The sequence below is a fragment of the Centropristis striata genome, chromosome 19 (assembly GCF_030273125.1).
Source record: "Centropristis striata isolate RG_2023a ecotype Rhode Island chromosome 19, C.striata_1.0, whole genome shotgun sequence".
NCBI classification, from domain to species: Eukaryota; Metazoa; Chordata; class Actinopteri; order Perciformes; family Serranidae; genus Centropristis; species Centropristis striata.
Window position 1 is genome coordinate 9,393,994 of NC_081535.1, and position 17,908 is coordinate 9,411,901.

The 17,908-nt window shown below is 34.1% G+C and overlaps 3 protein-coding genes across 5 annotated transcripts in view; 1 reads left to right on the plus strand and 2 right to left on the minus strand.

Moving 5' to 3' along the window:
- Window positions 1-4,736, minus strand: part of si:dkey-88l16.3 (low-density lipoprotein receptor-related protein 2) — a 37,466-nt gene extending 32,730 nt beyond the window's left edge. For 2 of the 3 annotated variants that reach the window (XM_059358425.1, XM_059358424.1), the window contains exons 1-5: window positions 4,611-4,736; window positions 3,259-3,381; window positions 2,139-2,387; window positions 1,000-1,113; window positions 282-401 (exon numbers count right to left, since the gene is read on the minus strand). In XM_059358425.1, the coding sequence (XP_059214408.1) occupies window positions 282-401; window positions 1,000-1,113; window positions 2,139-2,387; window positions 3,259-3,381; window positions 4,611-4,668 (664 nt within the window). In that variant the 5' untranslated portion in view covers window positions 4,669-4,736. Of the gene's footprint in view, window positions 1-281; window positions 402-999; window positions 1,114-2,137; window positions 2,388-3,258; window positions 3,382-4,610 lie in introns of all 3 variants that reach the window. The other variant, XM_059358426.1, reaches the window with a different exon arrangement.
- A 3,122-nt stretch (window positions 4,737-7,858) lies between these two features.
- ndr1 (nodal-related 1) lies at window positions 7,859-9,662 on the plus strand. Its single transcript, XM_059358449.1, has 3 exons — window positions 7,859-8,281; window positions 8,621-9,384; window positions 9,510-9,662. The coding sequence occupies exons 1-3, from the start codon at window positions 8,005-8,007 to the stop codon at window positions 9,660-9,662; spliced, it is 1,194 nt and encodes a 397-aa protein (XP_059214432.1). The 5' UTR covers window positions 7,859-8,004.
- A 1,883-nt stretch (window positions 9,663-11,545) lies between these two features.
- LOC131992773 (eukaryotic translation initiation factor 4E-binding protein 2-like) lies at window positions 11,546-16,349 on the minus strand. The gene is made up of 3 exons (XM_059358462.1): window positions 16,062-16,349; window positions 11,950-12,141; window positions 11,546-11,869 (listed from the first exon to the last, which is right to left on the minus strand). The coding sequence occupies exons 1-3, from the start codon at window positions 16,195-16,197 to the stop codon at window positions 11,844-11,846; spliced, it is 354 nt and encodes a 117-aa protein (XP_059214445.1). The 5' UTR covers window positions 16,198-16,349; the 3' UTR covers window positions 11,546-11,843.
- Window positions 16,350-17,908: the final 1,559 nt, after the last annotated feature.

Consider the following 17,908-nt stretch of genomic DNA (forward strand, 5'->3'; position numbering starts at 1 on the left):
TGTCTTATTTAATTTCTTCTAGTTATAATGATTATGGCTAACATTTAATGAAGACCAAAAAGTGTCTCAAAAAAAAAAAAGAAAAAAAAAAGAAAAGAAAAGTACATTACAAAAGACCAATTTTAAAAAGTATGTTTAATATGGAAATGTTGGCCTCTCAAAAGTATGTCCATCTATATGACTCAATACTTGGTTGGAGCTATTTGACTTGAACTACTGGAAATTGTTATTATTGAGATGCACCTGTACACTGAAAGTGAATACTGTGCTGCCACACACACCTTCACAGACTACTCCATTGGGAGAGAGCTTATATCCAACAGGACAGGAACACAGAGTTCCCCAGGGTTCATCAACACACGTTAGGCTGCAGCCACCGTTGTCTATAGAGCAAATACGACCTGCAGGAGATAATGGTCTTAGCATTACAGAAATCCATGCACCACAAACAATAAACCTCTGAAGTCCAGGAGATTTTGGTTCAAATTTGTCAACTTCCTATGCATTCATTTCTGTCTCTGTTCAGCATCTTTCAGTCTGTCCTTACATCACATGCATGGCTCCTTTTTCTCCACACAAACTTGGCTATCAGTCAAATTTTTCATTTTATTTTAATTAAAGTATAAAGCTGCCAGGAACCCAAAATACAAACAAAAATGGAAATGTACCATTTTTAAAACCATTTATACACACAAAAAGCTGAAAAAATAATAAATAATATAACTACAAAACAGTCTATTTGCATGCAAATTAAAACTAGTAATAGTTTTCATTGTAGAAAGAAAATTCACAATTTATAAATGGTCTAGAAACATAAATGGCACACTGTGAAAGCTCCTTTGATTGCACTTTCAACTGGCTTTCTCAGCTTGTCTACATATCATATATAAATAAAGTTATTACTGTAAATAAAACATGTGTATTTTCAATAAATCGATGGACTCCTGAGGGTTAACCAACAGTTGAGATGTAAATCAGGTAAAGGTGCCCCAAACCTACCGCAGGTTAAAGGCTCATCACTGCCATCTGAGCAGTGAGTGGTCCCATCACACCTCATGTCAGCACTCAGACACGTCCCCTCAGGACACCGTAGGCCCTCCTCACCACACAGACCTGCAAGAGAACAGACAATCAGTACATTAACATTTAATCTGACATTTTATGTAACGTTATACTTCTACTTCACTACATCTTGAGACAAATATTGTAGTTTTTACTCCACTACATTTAACTGCCAGATTAAGTTAAATTAAGTTTTCAGGTTGAGATTTAACATGAAAAACATGATTATTTCAAAGTGATAAGACTTTTTTTTAATTAAACCTCATAACAGTATATTAAGTAGTTAAAGTGAGCCCTATCCTGAGAAAATTAAACTGGTAATCAAAACAAATAATCTAATAATATATTTGGAATATATAAAACAATCTGAGTGGGTCCGTTCTGCATCATGAGCACTTTTACTTTTGATACTTTAAGAACATTTTGATGCTGATACTTTTGTACTTTTACTTCAGTAAGTTTTGAATGCAGGACTTTTACTTCTAGTGGAGTAATTTCGCAGTGTGGTATTAGTACTTTTACTTAAGTAAAGGATCTGAATCATTTTCATTCATATAAATAGGTCAGAGGCCAGGGCATGTCTGTTTTTTGGAGCATTATTCGCCCACTTCCTGACAAGATAACATGATACGGTGAATTCCTTAGATCTTCTTGTTTCATATGGTATCACTATCTTCTCTGTAGCCTTAAAATGAAGTCGGATAATGCCTTTGAAAGAAAACAAATGTCCAAAAAGCCTAATGACCTGATCACCACGGGGCTAAAATTACTGTACCAGTTGAGTGTTTAGAAGGTTCGTTAGTTCACCCATATTACGAAAAGATCCCAAACATCTATTTAGAAAGTAAATTAGTATATAAAGTATGCTTAGTTCAACACCAGGCTAGACTCAAAGACTGGTTATCTCAATACCTAGATAAATAAAACCAAAACTATATCTTGCAACAGTAGATACAACAGAAAAGAGGAAGAGTGGACACAACAAAATAGCAAAATATTTTGTAATTTGTGCTGCAATCCCACTGACTGAAAATCTATTTCCTGAAACGCAGCATTCAACCCTCCATCTCTCTCACCACAGTCCTCTTCATCAGAGTTGTCCAGGCAGTCATTAAGCCCGTTGCAGCGCAGCTCTTTGGGGATACAGATTTGGTTTCGACAGGTCCAATCAGAGTCCAAACAGCTCTCTGTGGACGGACAGTTCTCCTCATCAGAGCCGGTGGGACACTGGTTTTGTCCATCACAGCGGGCCGACGCAGCAACGCAGCCGACAGAGTCACCACAAGGAAACTGGCCGGCAGGACATTCAGGAGAGCCTGGACGTGCTGGAGGGAAAAATAAATTATTTCATTCTTTTCTTTCTTTTTTTTTTTTTAAACTTTATTTTTATGAAGTCATTCATTTTAGAGTATACTTAGAAAGAGAGAAAGAAAGGAAAACAACAAGAAAGAAAATGCACAGACGAAAAATATATAAGTATATATATTATTACACAGGGAGAGAAGAATCATTGTAACAATGTGTACATTTCAGGAGTTAGGTCCGGGGTATAGAGATATTTCAGTCATTTTTGTTCCATTTGTCCATAGTCTATCCTTCATATCAAAACAAGACAGAAACATTCTCACACTAGTGCCCAACAACAACACTGAGAGAGCACATCAAATAGGACAGTAGGGGGCACTGTACTCAAGCAAAAAAAAAAGAAAAGAAAAAAGAAAAAATGAAACAGAGCACATTATTAGTTTTTAACTGCCTCCTGTTCAAGATGAGCTGTCCATGTCCTCCAGAACGTATTAAATTTGTCCATGCACAAGTTCAAGGAAAAAGTCATTTTTTTCCCATGTCATAAATTTATTTCGCGATTGCAATCCACTCCTCTTTAGATGGGGACTCTTTCGATAACCATCTTCTTGTAATAGCTTTTTTACTGGCTACCACCATTATTTTTGAGCAAATATTTGTCAGTAGCACTGATTGTGGGGGAAATATAACCAAGATAAATTGTACAAAAATCATTATTAATCTCAAAGCCTACTATTGAATTCATTTTCTCCACTACATAGAATATTTAACTTTCATTCCAGTTATTTTTTCTCTATTGGGTGCAAAAGTCCTGCATATAATATAATTTGTGTGACGTAGGAGAGAAGTTTCAAGAAAAGTTATTTTGCACAGGGACAGAAATAAACCTACCAGTGCAATCCATTTCATCAGATCCATCCAGACAGTCTCCTTCTCCGTCACATCTCCAAACGTCAGGGATACAGTGTCCATCATCACACTGCCACTGGTCTTTCTGGCATCCTAAAATCTGACCTACAAAGATACAAAGAGAGACCAACAATAAGACAAAAGACAAAGATGAACGCTTAGGGAACCACATTGTCCTGTTACTGGAGTAGCTATTGTATAATTTGTCACCATGTATGAACAGAAATTGTTAAAAATACTAAACAAAACCCTTGAATCCTTCAAAGCCTGATCTGAAATGCACCAAACCCAAGCACTTCAGGCCCTCGGTTTATTTATTCTCTCCCTTTTTTTTACCCCATTTATTCTCAATTTTGTGGTTACTTATTTTAAATTATCTTGTTTTTATTTTATCTAAGTGCTTTTATGTTTTGTAAGTCAATTACATCTGTTGTTTCCTTTCTATTTTTTATAATGACCTGCTGTAAAAATTAAGATACAACCTCATTATCTTGATTTAGAATGTCAAGTCAAGTTAGAATTAGGAGTTTTTATTTTATTTTATCTTGGCTGCCACAGGTATTAACTTAATAAATTTGCCAGTTTTAAGTATTTAATTTCTTTTTTTCTCTCCAAATTTTAGGAGAAATAAATAAAATGTGAAAAACAATCCAACCTGGAATCAGAGCTTTCACTAAGGGGAGAAAAGAATATATTTCAAAAAGATCATGATTTTCAATAATCCACCACAATCTAATCAAACTTAAATTAATTATTAAAGACTTGTCCACTTATATCACCAGGACTTGCCACACACTTGCTCCTCTGTAGCCAACAGGATTACAATTGAAGTATAAGAAAAACCATGGATGAGACAAACCAAGGAGATATTTTATATTTATATTAAAATCGTCACAAATTGCCACCCTAGGCTACAAAAGGGCAAACGAAGTCATAGTTTGATATGCAAATGTCCAGGCTAAATGAATATTAAAGGAAAGTTAACTAAAAGAGCAATTATCACAGGCCTATTTCAATCAAACCTTGCTAAAGTCCAACATTTTAAACTAATTTACCCAAACATGTGCTTAAACACAGAACAGAAGCAACAAAATGGGCTGAATCTGAATGATTAATAACTTCTGCACAAGAGTTAATGACATTAAAGTCAAATTGGAAAAATAAATAAATAAATTGTAACCCTGAATCCATTATGGGGTCGAGGAATGGACGCCATGTTGCCTCGTTCATGTTTAGATGCAAATATAGCCTAATGTATAAAAAACGCCCCGTGTGTTAACTGACATGAATGAAGTCACAAAAATGCTTTAAAACGTTAAAAAACGACATTTTACCTCGGGAAATTCTCCGACTCGCCAGAAAAATTAAACAAATTAACTGGCGTAAGTCCATATCGGCCCGCGCGGCTCCTCCTGAGAAACAGCGTCACCTGAGAGGAAGAGCTTTAATGAGCTCAGCTGCTGCAGGTGAGCTCACTCCGCTTCCGTTAAAATAAAAAAATAAATAAAAAATAAAATGATTAAATTAAATTGAAATAAAACAAAACAAAATGAAACAAAATGAAATAAAATAAAATAAAATAAAATAAAATAAAATAAAATAAAGTAAAATTAAATTAAATTAAATAACATAAAAATAATTAAATTCAATTGAAATAGAATAAAACAAAATGAAACAAAATGAAATAAAATAAAATAGTATAGAAATAAATAATATAAAGTAAAATGAAATTAAATGAAATATCATAAAAATGATTAAATTAAATATAAATTATATAAAACATAATGAAACAAAATAAAATAAAATAGAAATAAATAAAATAAAGTAAAATGAAATTAAATTAAATGACATAAAATAATTCAATTAAATGAAATATCATAAAAATGATTAAATTAAATATAAATTATATAAAACATAATGAAACAAAATAAAATAAAATAGAAATAAATAAAATAAAGTAAAATGAAATTAAATTAAATGACATAAAATAATTCAATTAAATTGAAATAAAATAAAGCAAAATGAAACAAAATAAAATAAAATAGAATAGAAATGAAGTAATAAAATACAGTAAAATGAAATTAAATGAAATAACATAAAATGATTAAATTGAATTAAATTCAAATAAAAAATTTAAAAAATGAAACAAAGTAAAATAAAATTGCGAACACTTATCACGTTGTGCAATTGAATAATATTTACTAATTCGACTCGGTATTTTGTTTACCTTTAGGCCTACTTTGCTTTTTTTTTTTTTTTTTTAAATATATATCGGTTTATTTAATTTAAATTTGAATTCGTATCTGATTTGCTTCAGCTAATGTTCCAAGTAATTTTTTCAATGAGTTTGGCGCTTTTAAGCACGAAACGAGTAATAGGAATCAAAGCTTTGTAGTTCGCCACCAGCTCTTTCTTCTTCTTCTTAGATGTCAAGTGTGCAGTTTGACTAAATGGGCAACGATCATCAGATGGCGTGCCTGAAGTCATTATTATGTCTTTAATGCTGCTGTAAATTATCAGAGCATGCGTCATGAAATATTTTCATTAAGCTATCCAAAATGTTAGACTCATAAATTACTTAAATATTGATTTGTGGATCAATAACATATACTGGCGTTGTACCCCATGAGGCCGAGCGTATTTTGGATATATTTTGTGCATTTACGCAGTGAATTACGACAGTTATTCTTGTATTGTTTCATTGTATTTTAAAACAGTGTCCACAACTTTCATTAAAAGTACAAGCATTTACGTATACTTAAAGCATTATAGTAAAAAATATGATTATGCAGAATGGCACTTTTCTGAACAATATGTAACATATCAGAGGGTTATAGTTCAATAACGTTGCAGATGGTAATAGTGGTGATCATTTGACTATACTTGATATAGCCGAGTAGCTTAATTCATAATTATGCACAACAATTCATCACTTGAATTATATTTTGTACTAATAATCTGAAGTAGGCTAATAAGGAATGTTGTCAAATAGTAGTTTAATAAAAATAAAAATAAAAATAAAAAATTATTCAGAATAGCAGAATCTCGTGTAGTCGATGAATAAAGTGGCATAAAATGGAAATACTGTGTGGCCACGACTTTCTGATACATACTGAAAATATATTGACATAAAACACATAGTATGTACATTTCCAGTGGAGTGATAATTTGATGCTGCTGCTTCATTTCAGTCATCCACAATAGTGATTGTATGATATATATATATATATATATATATATATATATATATATATATATATATATATATATATATATATATATGGTTATTAAGGTTTGATAGCCTTTTTTATTTTTTACTTTCGTTCCAATCAGGCCGAAAAACATTAAACGTGAAGCGAATTATAAATTTAAAAGTCTGAAAGTGTTTTCAAAAGTTTGTTTCATGTTGTGACAATAAAGAAACAGACCAGTTAAGCACTAATGCAGTTGTTTTATTCTTTAACGCCTCATATTCATCAAAAACCATCAAAGCTTTGTTGTTCACCATCAGCCCTTTCTTCTTTCTTCTAAGGTCAAGTGTGCAGTTTGTCTTATGAATGGGCATCGATCAGCTGGCGTCATTAGCGTCCCTTTCATGCTGCTGCCATTAGCTCCATAATTTTCGAAATAAAGATTTACAAAAGAAATACATAAGCTCTGTGCATATTGGTCTTATGTGGTAAAATGTATTTATTTATAATATTCATGTAAAAAAAATCTATTTACAAAAGAAATAAATAAGAAAAAAATCCTTACTCTTTGCTTATTTGTCTTATGTAGTATAATTTATTTCTGATAATATTCATGTAAAAAAAAAAAGATCGTGAAATGTTTCTTATTTGTCTTATGAGGTATAATTTATTATATTATTAATGTATTCATTTATTGAAACGTGCAAAAAATAATTTAACAGGAAAAATAAATAGACATTTTGTTTATATATATATATATATATATATATATATATATATATACACACACACACACACACACACACACACACACACACATATATATATAATGGTTAATATTTGTATTCATTATTGATGAGAATTTCATTATTGCCGTTGTTACATCTTTCAGTGAAACATTTAAATAAAATAAAAAGATTGTGTGAATATCATCTTTGTTGAACATTTATGGTCATTGTATATTGTATAAAATCTCATTAGCAAAGAAAATATTAAATTGAAAACCATATAGCCTAGTCAACAAAAAATAACGTATGATTAAGCTGAAACGTGGAGCATATATCGTTTTTCTCTATTATAATTGTGTTTAATATTGACCTTAACTTGGCCCAATTAGTTTCCAGATCACAACCTGCGCCACAGAAAGTGATTTCTGATTAACTCCCGTGTTACTTCCCAATTAATCACAGCGCAGTTGTGCAGCTCGTAATCTCCTTAACTAATATTGTTGTCATTGCTTCCTATCAAAGGGATCTTTAATATACAAAACAATAACAATCAGAATGGAGCGCTTTTAGAGTTTTCACACCTCTGCCACTACAAAGACCGCTTGGTTTCGATTCAACGACCTTGTCACGTTTAAGTCTTTGAGCGCCCCCGTGGATCACACACGCCCCCCAACCATCTGCAGCTTGACAGATCTCTTCAAAAGACGTCAGGAGAGAGGGGCGTGATTATAAATACCAGTGTCAGCATCTCACCTGGACCATTTGGACTCTACCTGTGGAAGAGACAACACATACCGCATCTTGGAATTATGAAGGGACTAGCAGTGGATTTCTCTTTTGCGCTTCTTCTGGTGGATTTGGTTCTGGGTCTCGCCGCACACTCCTTCGCTGGGATGCACCCTGACGCACTGCTGCGTGGAATGAGCGCCGGATCCAGACGCATCGTGCAGAGGCAGCAGAGCAGCAGGCTGCCCCTCTACATGATGCAGCTCTACCGGACCATGTTGACCGAGGACCGGACTCCGGTTCCGGAGGACAACCCCGGTCTGCACGACTCGGACTCTGTGATCAGCCTTGTCGCTAAGAGTAAGTACTCAATTTTAAATTATTTTAAATGGATTCTGGTGTTATGGCTGTGCAGTGCACACAGGCTATATATTATTCTATTTTAAACAGAAAGAGCACTTTATGCCTGTGCTTTCCTTTCTCACATACCTACAAAATGTGGATGTGTTGATTTATTTCACTCATCATAATTTAATCATTTGTCTAATCAAACGTGATGAATGTATTTTAGCACTTATGCAACCCCCTAATGGGTATAAAAGCTGCAAATTCATCATGTTTGCAGATGAGAAATTGCTCTAGTGTCTTGTAAAGTCATGCATAATGTTAACCAGTTTTCTTTACTCTTATTTCTTTCAGGCTGCCAGCAGACTGGCAAAAGGTGGTCCGTCACCTTTGACATGTCCTCCATGTCTGCAAGCGACGATGTCCAACTGGCTGAACTTCGCATCCGCCTTCCCGCCTTCTCAGAGTCTCCCCGAGCCTCAGTGGACATCTTCCACTCCCACAGGGAGCGATGCTCTGGCGTGCACTGCCCAGACAGCAGGCTGTTCCTGGGCCGCCTGAGAGCTCATCCCAGCTCCATGGTGTCCCCTTCCTCCTGGAAGGTGTTCAACATGACGGAGATGCTCAGTCGCTGGCTGCAGCGAGATCACCCAGCACAGAGGATGGAGGAGGAGGAGGTGAAGGAGGAGGAAGAGCAGGAGCAGGAGGAGGGTGTCCGACACCTTACAGCTGACCGGGTCATGATGGTGGTCTTCTCAAGGCAGAACCCAAACAGCCAGCAGATGCCAACACTCATCCGCACAGCAGAGCACTCCAAGTACGTGAGTCTGGACCGGGAGAGAGCGGTGGCTGGTTCTGGTTCCAGGCAGAGGAGACACAGGACCAAGAGGGACCACCACACCCATCGGAAAGTGGCTGGAGCAGGTCCTGCCAGCAAGCCCACAGAGGAGGAGAAGGGTCCTCTCTGCAGGAAGGTGGACATGTGGGTGGACTTTTCAAAGCTCGGCTGGAGCGAGTGGATTGTCTATCCCAAACAGTACAACGCATTCCGCTGTGAAGGGAGCTGCCCTACACCAGTAGATGAGACCTTCACTCCAACCAACCATGCATACATGCAGGTAAGACTGGATTTAAATCAACTCCTTTATTCTATTGTGCAGTATTTGCTGCAACAGGACATAGCTCTAAATATTACTTATCTGCATGTGATCTAATCAGTCATTTCCCCTCTTTCTCTATCTAGAGCCTTCTGAAGCTTCACCACCCAGACAAGGTGCCGTGTGTGTCCTGTGTGCCAACACGCCTCGCACCGCTCTCCATGTTGTACTTTGAGAATGGGAAGATGGTCATGAGGCATCACGAGAACATGGTGGTGGAGGAGTGCGGCTGCCACTGAGCAAAAGACGTAAAAAACCTTTTGGTCAGAAAGACTGGAGCTGCTGAGCTGTAGGCCCAGAAGAGTCTTCAACCGAGCGACTCAGGGGCACAAAGTGGATTTATGTCCACAGGCACTTTACTGAGATGTCCAGTTTGACACTGGGACAGAGGCTGCTGCTGATGCAACACATGAAAGAAGGCAACTACTATAGATCCTGGATACAGCTTTCTAAATGATGAATTTTGCAAATCAAGAGTTTTAAATTGTTGGTACTTTTTATAAAAGACTCTGTTATCTAAGTTGTGCCTAGGATTGCAAGTGGATGTGCTATAATTCAGTTCTATGAGGACTGATTATAGTAAGACTGATCCAATCAAGATGGAAAAAGGACAACAGTCACAACTTAAAGCACTATAGACGATTCACAAACAGTTGTACACAACAGGTTTTATGTACAAATGTATTTTTATGATTGGAGACTGATTTGCCATTAATAGGACAGATGTCAGAATGGTGTAAGCGCTTTTAACTTTATTGAGATGTTTGGGTCACATTGACCCATTTGTATGTTTACTATGTACAGTAATACAATAAATTATTTCTTATCTGAAAAAAAGTGTTTTTTGATGGTCTTTATTAGTGTTTGAACAAGAGATGAAATGAAGCTGCACTTTTCTCTTAAAAGCACAATGTGTAGGTTTTTTCTAAAAAAAAACAGACCAATGTGTAGATCAATCATCACTTATGATGCAGTATAAGTGGTGGTGTCTGCATCTGCACGTTGCACTGCAAAAAAGGTGTGTCTAAAAACAATATAAAAACACTAAATCTGAGGGAAATGATCTTGCTGCATGGACAGATAATTTCACTTGACAATATTTCTTGAATTAAGATTGTTAAATCTAGAAATAAGCATGTTGAACACTTAAAATAAAATTAAAATTAAAAATTAAAAAGAAATTAACTCTTAAAAGAAGCTAAATTATCTAACACTTCTAAATCTAAGTATTTTTTATCTTGGTAAAAAAACAAATATTTTGCAGTGTGTGTTTATAAACCACAACAGACAAACCCCAACAATTCTGCCTTTAACTTTATAAAAACTTTTGAGCATAAACCTAGATATTTTCAGATGTTTTACATGCTTGCTCGCTAGTAAGATATACTGCGATACATACTAAACTGTGAACCTGTTCTTTCAAGGAAATATATAATAAAAAAGCGATAAAAAACAGGTCTTGGTGCTAAAAAATATCAAAATTCACCGCTTAAATGGAGCACTTCAGACGGGGTGAATACAAGTATAGACCATATGAGAAAAATACCATGTTTATTTATTATTTCTTACATAAAGCATGTTATAATAGGAACCCAGAATACAAGTATGTACCTGAGAATTGGCATAATATATCCTTTTTTTTTTAATAAGAGAAAATACTCAAAGTATGAAGACTGACTGTTACTTTCCAACAAAAAAAAGCTTTAAAAACTGAGCTGTACACCATCAAACAGCAGCCTGACATAGTTAGCAGTTAGCTGATCATAGTGGAGCATTAGGAAGGTAAATATCCAGATATATTTCTTATATAAAACCAAAACAGAGCTAAAAGAAGAGACAGAAGCATAATTGTGATACACATAATGGATGTGTATGTTTTCTACCAAATCTGCCATATCAATTTTAAACAATGTCAACATATCAGTGTTGTGCTTATATATTTTTCTGCCACCACCAGGGGGCAGCAGAAAAGAAAATATTGCAGATTTAAAAACATCAGATTTACCAAAACATTATAGTTAATGTTATAGGGTTGTTGCTTTACACAAAGCTCAATAATTAAAACACTGAATATTTTAAAGACGTTTTTAAATCCTCAAGTCATCCAATGAGTCAAACAACATAAAATATTAATGTTTAATTTCAACACTTGTCAAACATGTCATAGGTCAAACAAAGTCAAGTGCAGGTCAAGGTAAAGAAACAACTGTATGCATCAGTTAGCGTCGTTTGATAAGAGTACAACATTTTAACACATATTACAAAAAAAAAATGCCATCCTCTTTCCAGAACAAGTCTGAAGGTTGATTACACAGCTCAGTAAGACTTCTCATCTCATAGAAGAATTTGTTTTTCATGTCAGGACACAAAAACGTAATGAAAATGTTGGGAATCACTTTGATCCTTGCAGCGGAGTCTCTTCAGATGTCCATTTCAAACTGGTCGTCTTTAAGGAGAAAAGAAAAGACATTGAAGAGAAGGAGACACATCTCATCTTGTTTACATGTGAAACATCGATATGTTTACCTGTGCTCTCCTCTGCATGCAGGTCGTGGTTGGTGTTGTTGCTGGCGGTCTGTTCAGGCTGGTTGGTGTCGTTGGTGGAGGCTTTGAGCGGCCTGGTGACTCCGGGGATGTCGGGCAGGTTGGGAGGCGTACGAGCGAGAGGAGACGTCCGACACTGCAGCAGGAACTTCCTGTCGTAGATTATTCTGGTGCCTGCAGGCAGCAAAGGAGACAAAAGTTACCTATTGTAAAAAATATAGTCAATATAGTGTGGTCAAAGCTTAGGTGATCAAAATATGCAGCTGTGTTCTGGTTAAAATAGTAAAAAAAAGACAAAAAACACCACCAACAACTTAAAATTGACATAAAGTAATTATAAATACTATAAATAAATAGTAAAAATCTAGAAAAAAATAAAAATAAGATTCAGCTACTTATTTTAACATTAAACATTTTTTATCTAGTGGAAAAGGGATGAAATTAAATTAGAAATTACAACTCCAATTCCAAAAAAGTTGGGACACTGTAAAAAAAACAAAACAGTTTATTAGTTTAAATATAAAATATATGGTCTTTGTACGGTTTTCAATTGAAAATATGTAACAAAAGTTAAGCAAATTACCACATTCTGTTTTATTTATTATTTTAGACATATTCCAACTTTTTTGGAACTGGGGCTGTCAATTAATCTGCTTACCTGTAACTGGTTTAAATGGTGAAAATGAAATAAAATTTAGCAGATAAAATATCAACTTTAAAGAATTGTAACAAAAGTATGTATACATAAAAAAAAAAAAATAACCACATGTTAACTATTCCTAAAAAAAATCCTAATAAGGATTAAATTAAATTAAAAAAAAAAATTCAGACACTAACATTGACATTAAAACACCTGTAGCTTGTTTAAACAGTTACAAAATAAAGATGAAATCTAATGTAATCTAATAAAATTCCACTTAATTAAACCCCTAACCTCGGAGCTAACCTAACATAAAGCAACCCCAATTTAAAAAGTATACAATACAATAAAATACAAACAAATACAAATTGTATAAAATAATTATTCAGTGTTGTGAAGACAGTTTTAAAAATAAATGTAAAACCAATAGTAGCAGTATTGCATGTCAGAAAAAAAGCCAAACAAATCTCAATTTAAAACATTTTTTCTATGCTAAAAAACAGTGAATGTGAATGTGTAAATGTCACAGTATACCATAAAAAGTTTAAAAATAAAAATTGCATTTTCATAAAAACTCATAGTATACTATAAAAACACTCTAAACCATAAAGTTAAAAAATAAATAAATCATAGTATAGTATGCCAAATAAATCCCATAAAATAGTAATAGTACACAATAGCAACACTATAGATACAGTCTTGTGCTGTATACATGTCCATACATGCCCATGACCAATGACCTGTTTTTTTGGCTTCGGTATCAGTGCCATTGACGCACCTTCACTGACCCAATTCTGTTTTATCTGTGTGATTCTGCCACCAAGAACACACTATCAGGTATAACGGACATGTGCACAGCGCGTCATCTTTCTCACACAGACAGAGGGAAAACATTTTGTGCTTTACTTTTGTAAGCATGCTGGAGAATTCCCAAGGTCTCATGCTTCTACACGTCTGAGAAAAACACTGAATAAGTGGGTCAACAACTCAGTGTGTGGATAAGTGTGAAACTTGTTTTTAGTCGTAGTAGGTTGTTCTGGGTGCTGAGCCAATAATTACATCGATTTCTTTCTTTATACAGTCATGGAAAAAAAATATTAGAACACCTTTTTTCTTCAATTTCTTGTTCATTTTAATGCCTGGTACAACTAAAGATACATTTATTTGGACAAATATAATGATAACAACAAAAATATCTCTTAAGAGTTTAATTTAAGAGCTGATATCTAGACATTTTCAATGGTTTTCTTGATAATAACCAAAATAATTTTGAAGAAAACCATGGAAAATGTCTAGATATAAGCACTTAAATTAACATGAGCTATTTTTTGGTGTTATCATTATATTTGTCTAATCAAATGTACCTTTAGTTGTACCAGGCATTAAAATGAACAACAAATTGAAGAAAACAAGGGTGGTCTAATACATTTATCCATGACTGTATATGTGAAAATGCAGAAAATGTGTTTTTGTAGAGAGCTTATAGCGGTTAGGGAGTGAATTTTTAGTCATTTTTAGCAGATTTAATGCAGCCATTTAAAAATAAGTTACATTTATCACACATAAGATCATTTTTAGCTACTATTTCTCCTCTTTAATGTAACCAGTGTGTCCAACATCTAGTAAACATGTTGCTGAAGCTCAACAACAGCCTGCTGTAATAGCAAATCTATAAATAGGATATGTCCGAGTAGTGGCCTGAACACCGTACAGTCTTTGATTGTGTAAGAATTCTGCAGCTACAGGCTGCAGCTCACTGCTGCTCATAATTGACTGATGCCTAAACTGATAAATATTTATCCACATTCACATCTTCAGGGGCCTTCAAGGAAGAAAGACTGACATCACACACATTAAATTACTTTGAAATGGATAAGCATGTCTTTACACTGACATTAACATGAATGAAGAAATAATCCTGCTAAAAGCTACTGAGGAGAAGATGAAATGAATGCATGGAATATTGATTGGAAACAGGGACAAAACTGTCACTGTATCTATAAAGCTGCAGTGAAATGTAAGACAACAATGTATACTGTGGAAAAGCTATGGAATTTGCATGATTTGGTTGCACGGGACTGCTCTAATGCATTTCCTTTAACTCTGTTCACTGGTAGCCTCCAGGAAGCTCCAACACTGTCAAACATTAACAGGGTGAATTTAACAGAACAGACCTATAGCCTCTCAGAAGCGTTTCCTCTACAATGAGCTTCTCTCATGCCACAATAAGTAAATAATATAATTTTTAAAAACTGATGTAACTATTCACTTTGATTCCATACTGTAAAATATAAAAATAACAAGGTTGAATCTTTAAATTTACAACCCATTCCCTTTAACGTTTGACCTAATGTCAAAACAGATGCCAAAGCCAGAAGCGGAAGAAGTACTCAGATATTTACTGAAGTAAAAGTAGTAACACTACAGTATAGAAATACTTTGTAAGATGTAAAAGTTTTAATTGGAAATTTTACTTCAGTAAAAGCATAAGAGCATTAAAGTACCCATTATGCAGAAAAGCCCATGCAATTAGATAATAATTATTGATGAGTTCATGTGTTTTATTGCTTTAATGCTGCAGCTGGTAAATGTGAAGAAAAAATGGAAAGTAACTAAAATTTCAGATATATGTAGTGCAGTAAAAAGTGCTTCTGATAGGTAGTGGAGTAGAAGCTAAAAATACTCAAATAAAGTACCTTAACCCATAAGAACCCACGGTGACATACATTTAACTTGTTCTGACCAGATTTCCTGAACAAATTAAAGTCACAGTTTTTATATATGTTATGGAGATGCAAACAAAAATGCAAATGGTTATTTGTTTGTATTTATTATTGATTTATTGTCATTTTGATACTTAAAAACAAATCTAATAATAATAATGTATTGTTAAACAGCATATTAATGTCTCAATTTTTATATATTTTGTGGAGATGCAAAGAAAAAGGCAAATTTGTGTTTCTTTAAGCAGAAATGTGTCTAGTTTTTTATTTTAAAATAAGAAATATCAGAAACATAAATACCATAAACGCCCAATGTATCATATATGTCACATCACAGATCTTTGAAATTTAGTGGTAGAGTTAAAAAAAACAAAGATCATAAATGTGTTCTATGTGGTCCACTTGGTCTGTGGAATATTCCCCATAATTTTCCTTTAAGGATTACTGGGTCTTATGAGTTAAATATTCACAACTGAGTACTTGGGTAACTGTACTTAACTTTAGTTACTTTCCACCACTGACTAAGTCATGTGTTATGGAGTGGAATATCAGTGAAATAATAAACAAGATCAAGGTCATAACTTATCATTACTTATCAATGTACCCAAGATCAACGTAGTATTCCTCAAAAAGGCCCTAGACAGCTTCTAATTTCTTCTTTAACCTTTAAGAATCAAAGTGTGTTGTTGTTGTTGTTGTTGTTGTTTTTATAGGAGTGAGTGCATAGTCACCTCCTGGCGTCGTGCTGAACAGAGTTCCTCCGGGAGTGCTGGAGTAGTCCTGGGGCATGTGGGCAGCATCGTGGATGGTGACCCGTCTGACGGCGGGGATGTCCCGGCTCCTGGTGGTGTGGCTTCCCGCTGACATGTCTCACTGTACCGGTCAGGTTTGTGCTGCTTCACCGTCTTTACAGACAGGTAGAGTGTGAAAAACGCTATGAAGCTCCAGGGAGACAGCAGAGAAGTTACCTTGTGCCTCCACGTGGTGTGATTTCATCCAAAACAACCCTGGGACCTCCTTCAAAACAGCACGTGGAGAGGAGAGCTGTGATTGGCTGAAATCAGGGGGCGTCACAACACGTGTTGGTTGTAGTTTTTCCTGATGTGCAGGACCATCTTTTAAGCTGCATCTGATTGAAGTTGTTTATTATTTTAAGTCTCATAAGTAAAATACTAATAAGAAATGTATATCAATAATGAATATCCATGCAGATATTTGAAACAAATAACCTGTCACATCACTTATACCTACAACTTTTATTCTATATGTAAGATCACAAAGTCTGTCACACCAAAGTTTTATTTTTGCTTTTCTATTTCCTTTTCTTTCTTTTCCCCCCTTTGACCCTTACTATACTACCATATGTAACTATGCTGCTACTATGTTACTATTGCACAGTGTGAACTGGTATGACTGAATTCCTTGTTTGTATTGCAACTTTCAATAAAGTTGGAAATAAATAAATAAATATATGAATAAATTCCTGATGTGCTGGTGTCTCTATCAACCAGACAATACTTCAATCCTATACATATATATATATATATATATATATATATATATATATATGTATAGGATTGAAGTATTGTATGTGTGTGTGTGTGTAGTATATGCAGTAGTTTTGAGGTACTTGTACATTACTTGAGTAGTAACTTTATACTTTTTTTAATTAATTAATTAATTAATTAATTTAATTTTACATATATATATATATATATATATATACATACATATATACACACACACACACACACACACACACACACTCACATACATATATATATATATACATATACAAATATTGATATTAAGAACAATAAATATGTGGCTGACAATTATGACACTTTTTTCATTTGATTAAAAAAATGTGCAGTCATAGCAAACATACACTATAACCCAATCAAATATTTTCCTGAATCAGTACATGCCACCATGCAAAAAAGATGGTAAGTGTCAACATAAATGGAAAATAATGTTTCCAATAATAAATAACAAATAAATAAATAACAAGGCATTTATATTTACCCGGGTTTAAATGGAGCAGTTACTTCAAGGAAATAAACAACTGCTTATAAACTTGAGAATTATAAAGTTCTTTCTAAACACAAATTGGAATATTAGAATTATTTATAAGGAATACTCCTTGTAGAAATATGAATTAAAATAAAAAAAAATTAAAATAATTTAACTTTTTTACAAAAACAGGAGGCAACCTTTATGTCACATCTTTGTTTATTAATTCTTGTAAATGGTTTGAGCTGGTGTACAGGGTAAGATGATCTATACATATCTTCATGTCAGAATGATTCTGATTGAAAGGCTTGTATACATATTCACGTTTGTTTATCCTCTCTCCAGGACAATACAAAAGAAAAGAAAACAAGTGGTCATAGCTACAAAGCCTCTACATTCCCCATGATGTGGGCGTTGGCCTACTCTAGATAATGCTTAAAGAACATCCATAACAACTCTATGAGGGTGCATAGCATTCTAATTAAATATATTTTGTCATATATTTATACATATATTTTCATAAAAACATCTTTTTTTTGTGCATGTGCGCAGTTGCATTCCTTAG

Coding starts and splice junctions, on each gene's coding strand:
- LOC131992773 (XM_059358462.1), bottom strand. CDS start 16,197: ATGTCAGCGGGAAGCCACACCACCAGGAGCCGGGACATCCCCGCCGTC. Junction 12,142..16,061: donor GTTCAGCACGACGCCAGGAG/GTGACTATGCAC, acceptor TGCTGCCTGCAG/GCACCAGAATAATCTACGAC. Junction 11,870..11,949: donor GCATGCAGAGGAGAGCACAG/GTAAACATATCG, acceptor TTCTCCTTAAAG/ACGACCAGTTTGAAATGGAC.
- ndr1 (XM_059358449.1), top strand. CDS start 8,005: ATGAAGGGACTAGCAGTGGATTTCTCTTTTGCGCTTCTTCTGGTGGAT. Junction 8,282..8,620: donor GATCAGCCTTGTCGCTAAGA/GTAAGTACTCAA, acceptor TATTTCTTTCAG/GCTGCCAGCAGACTGGCAAA. Junction 9,385..9,509: donor CCAACCATGCATACATGCAG/GTAAGACTGGAT, acceptor TTCTCTATCTAG/AGCCTTCTGAAGCTTCACCA.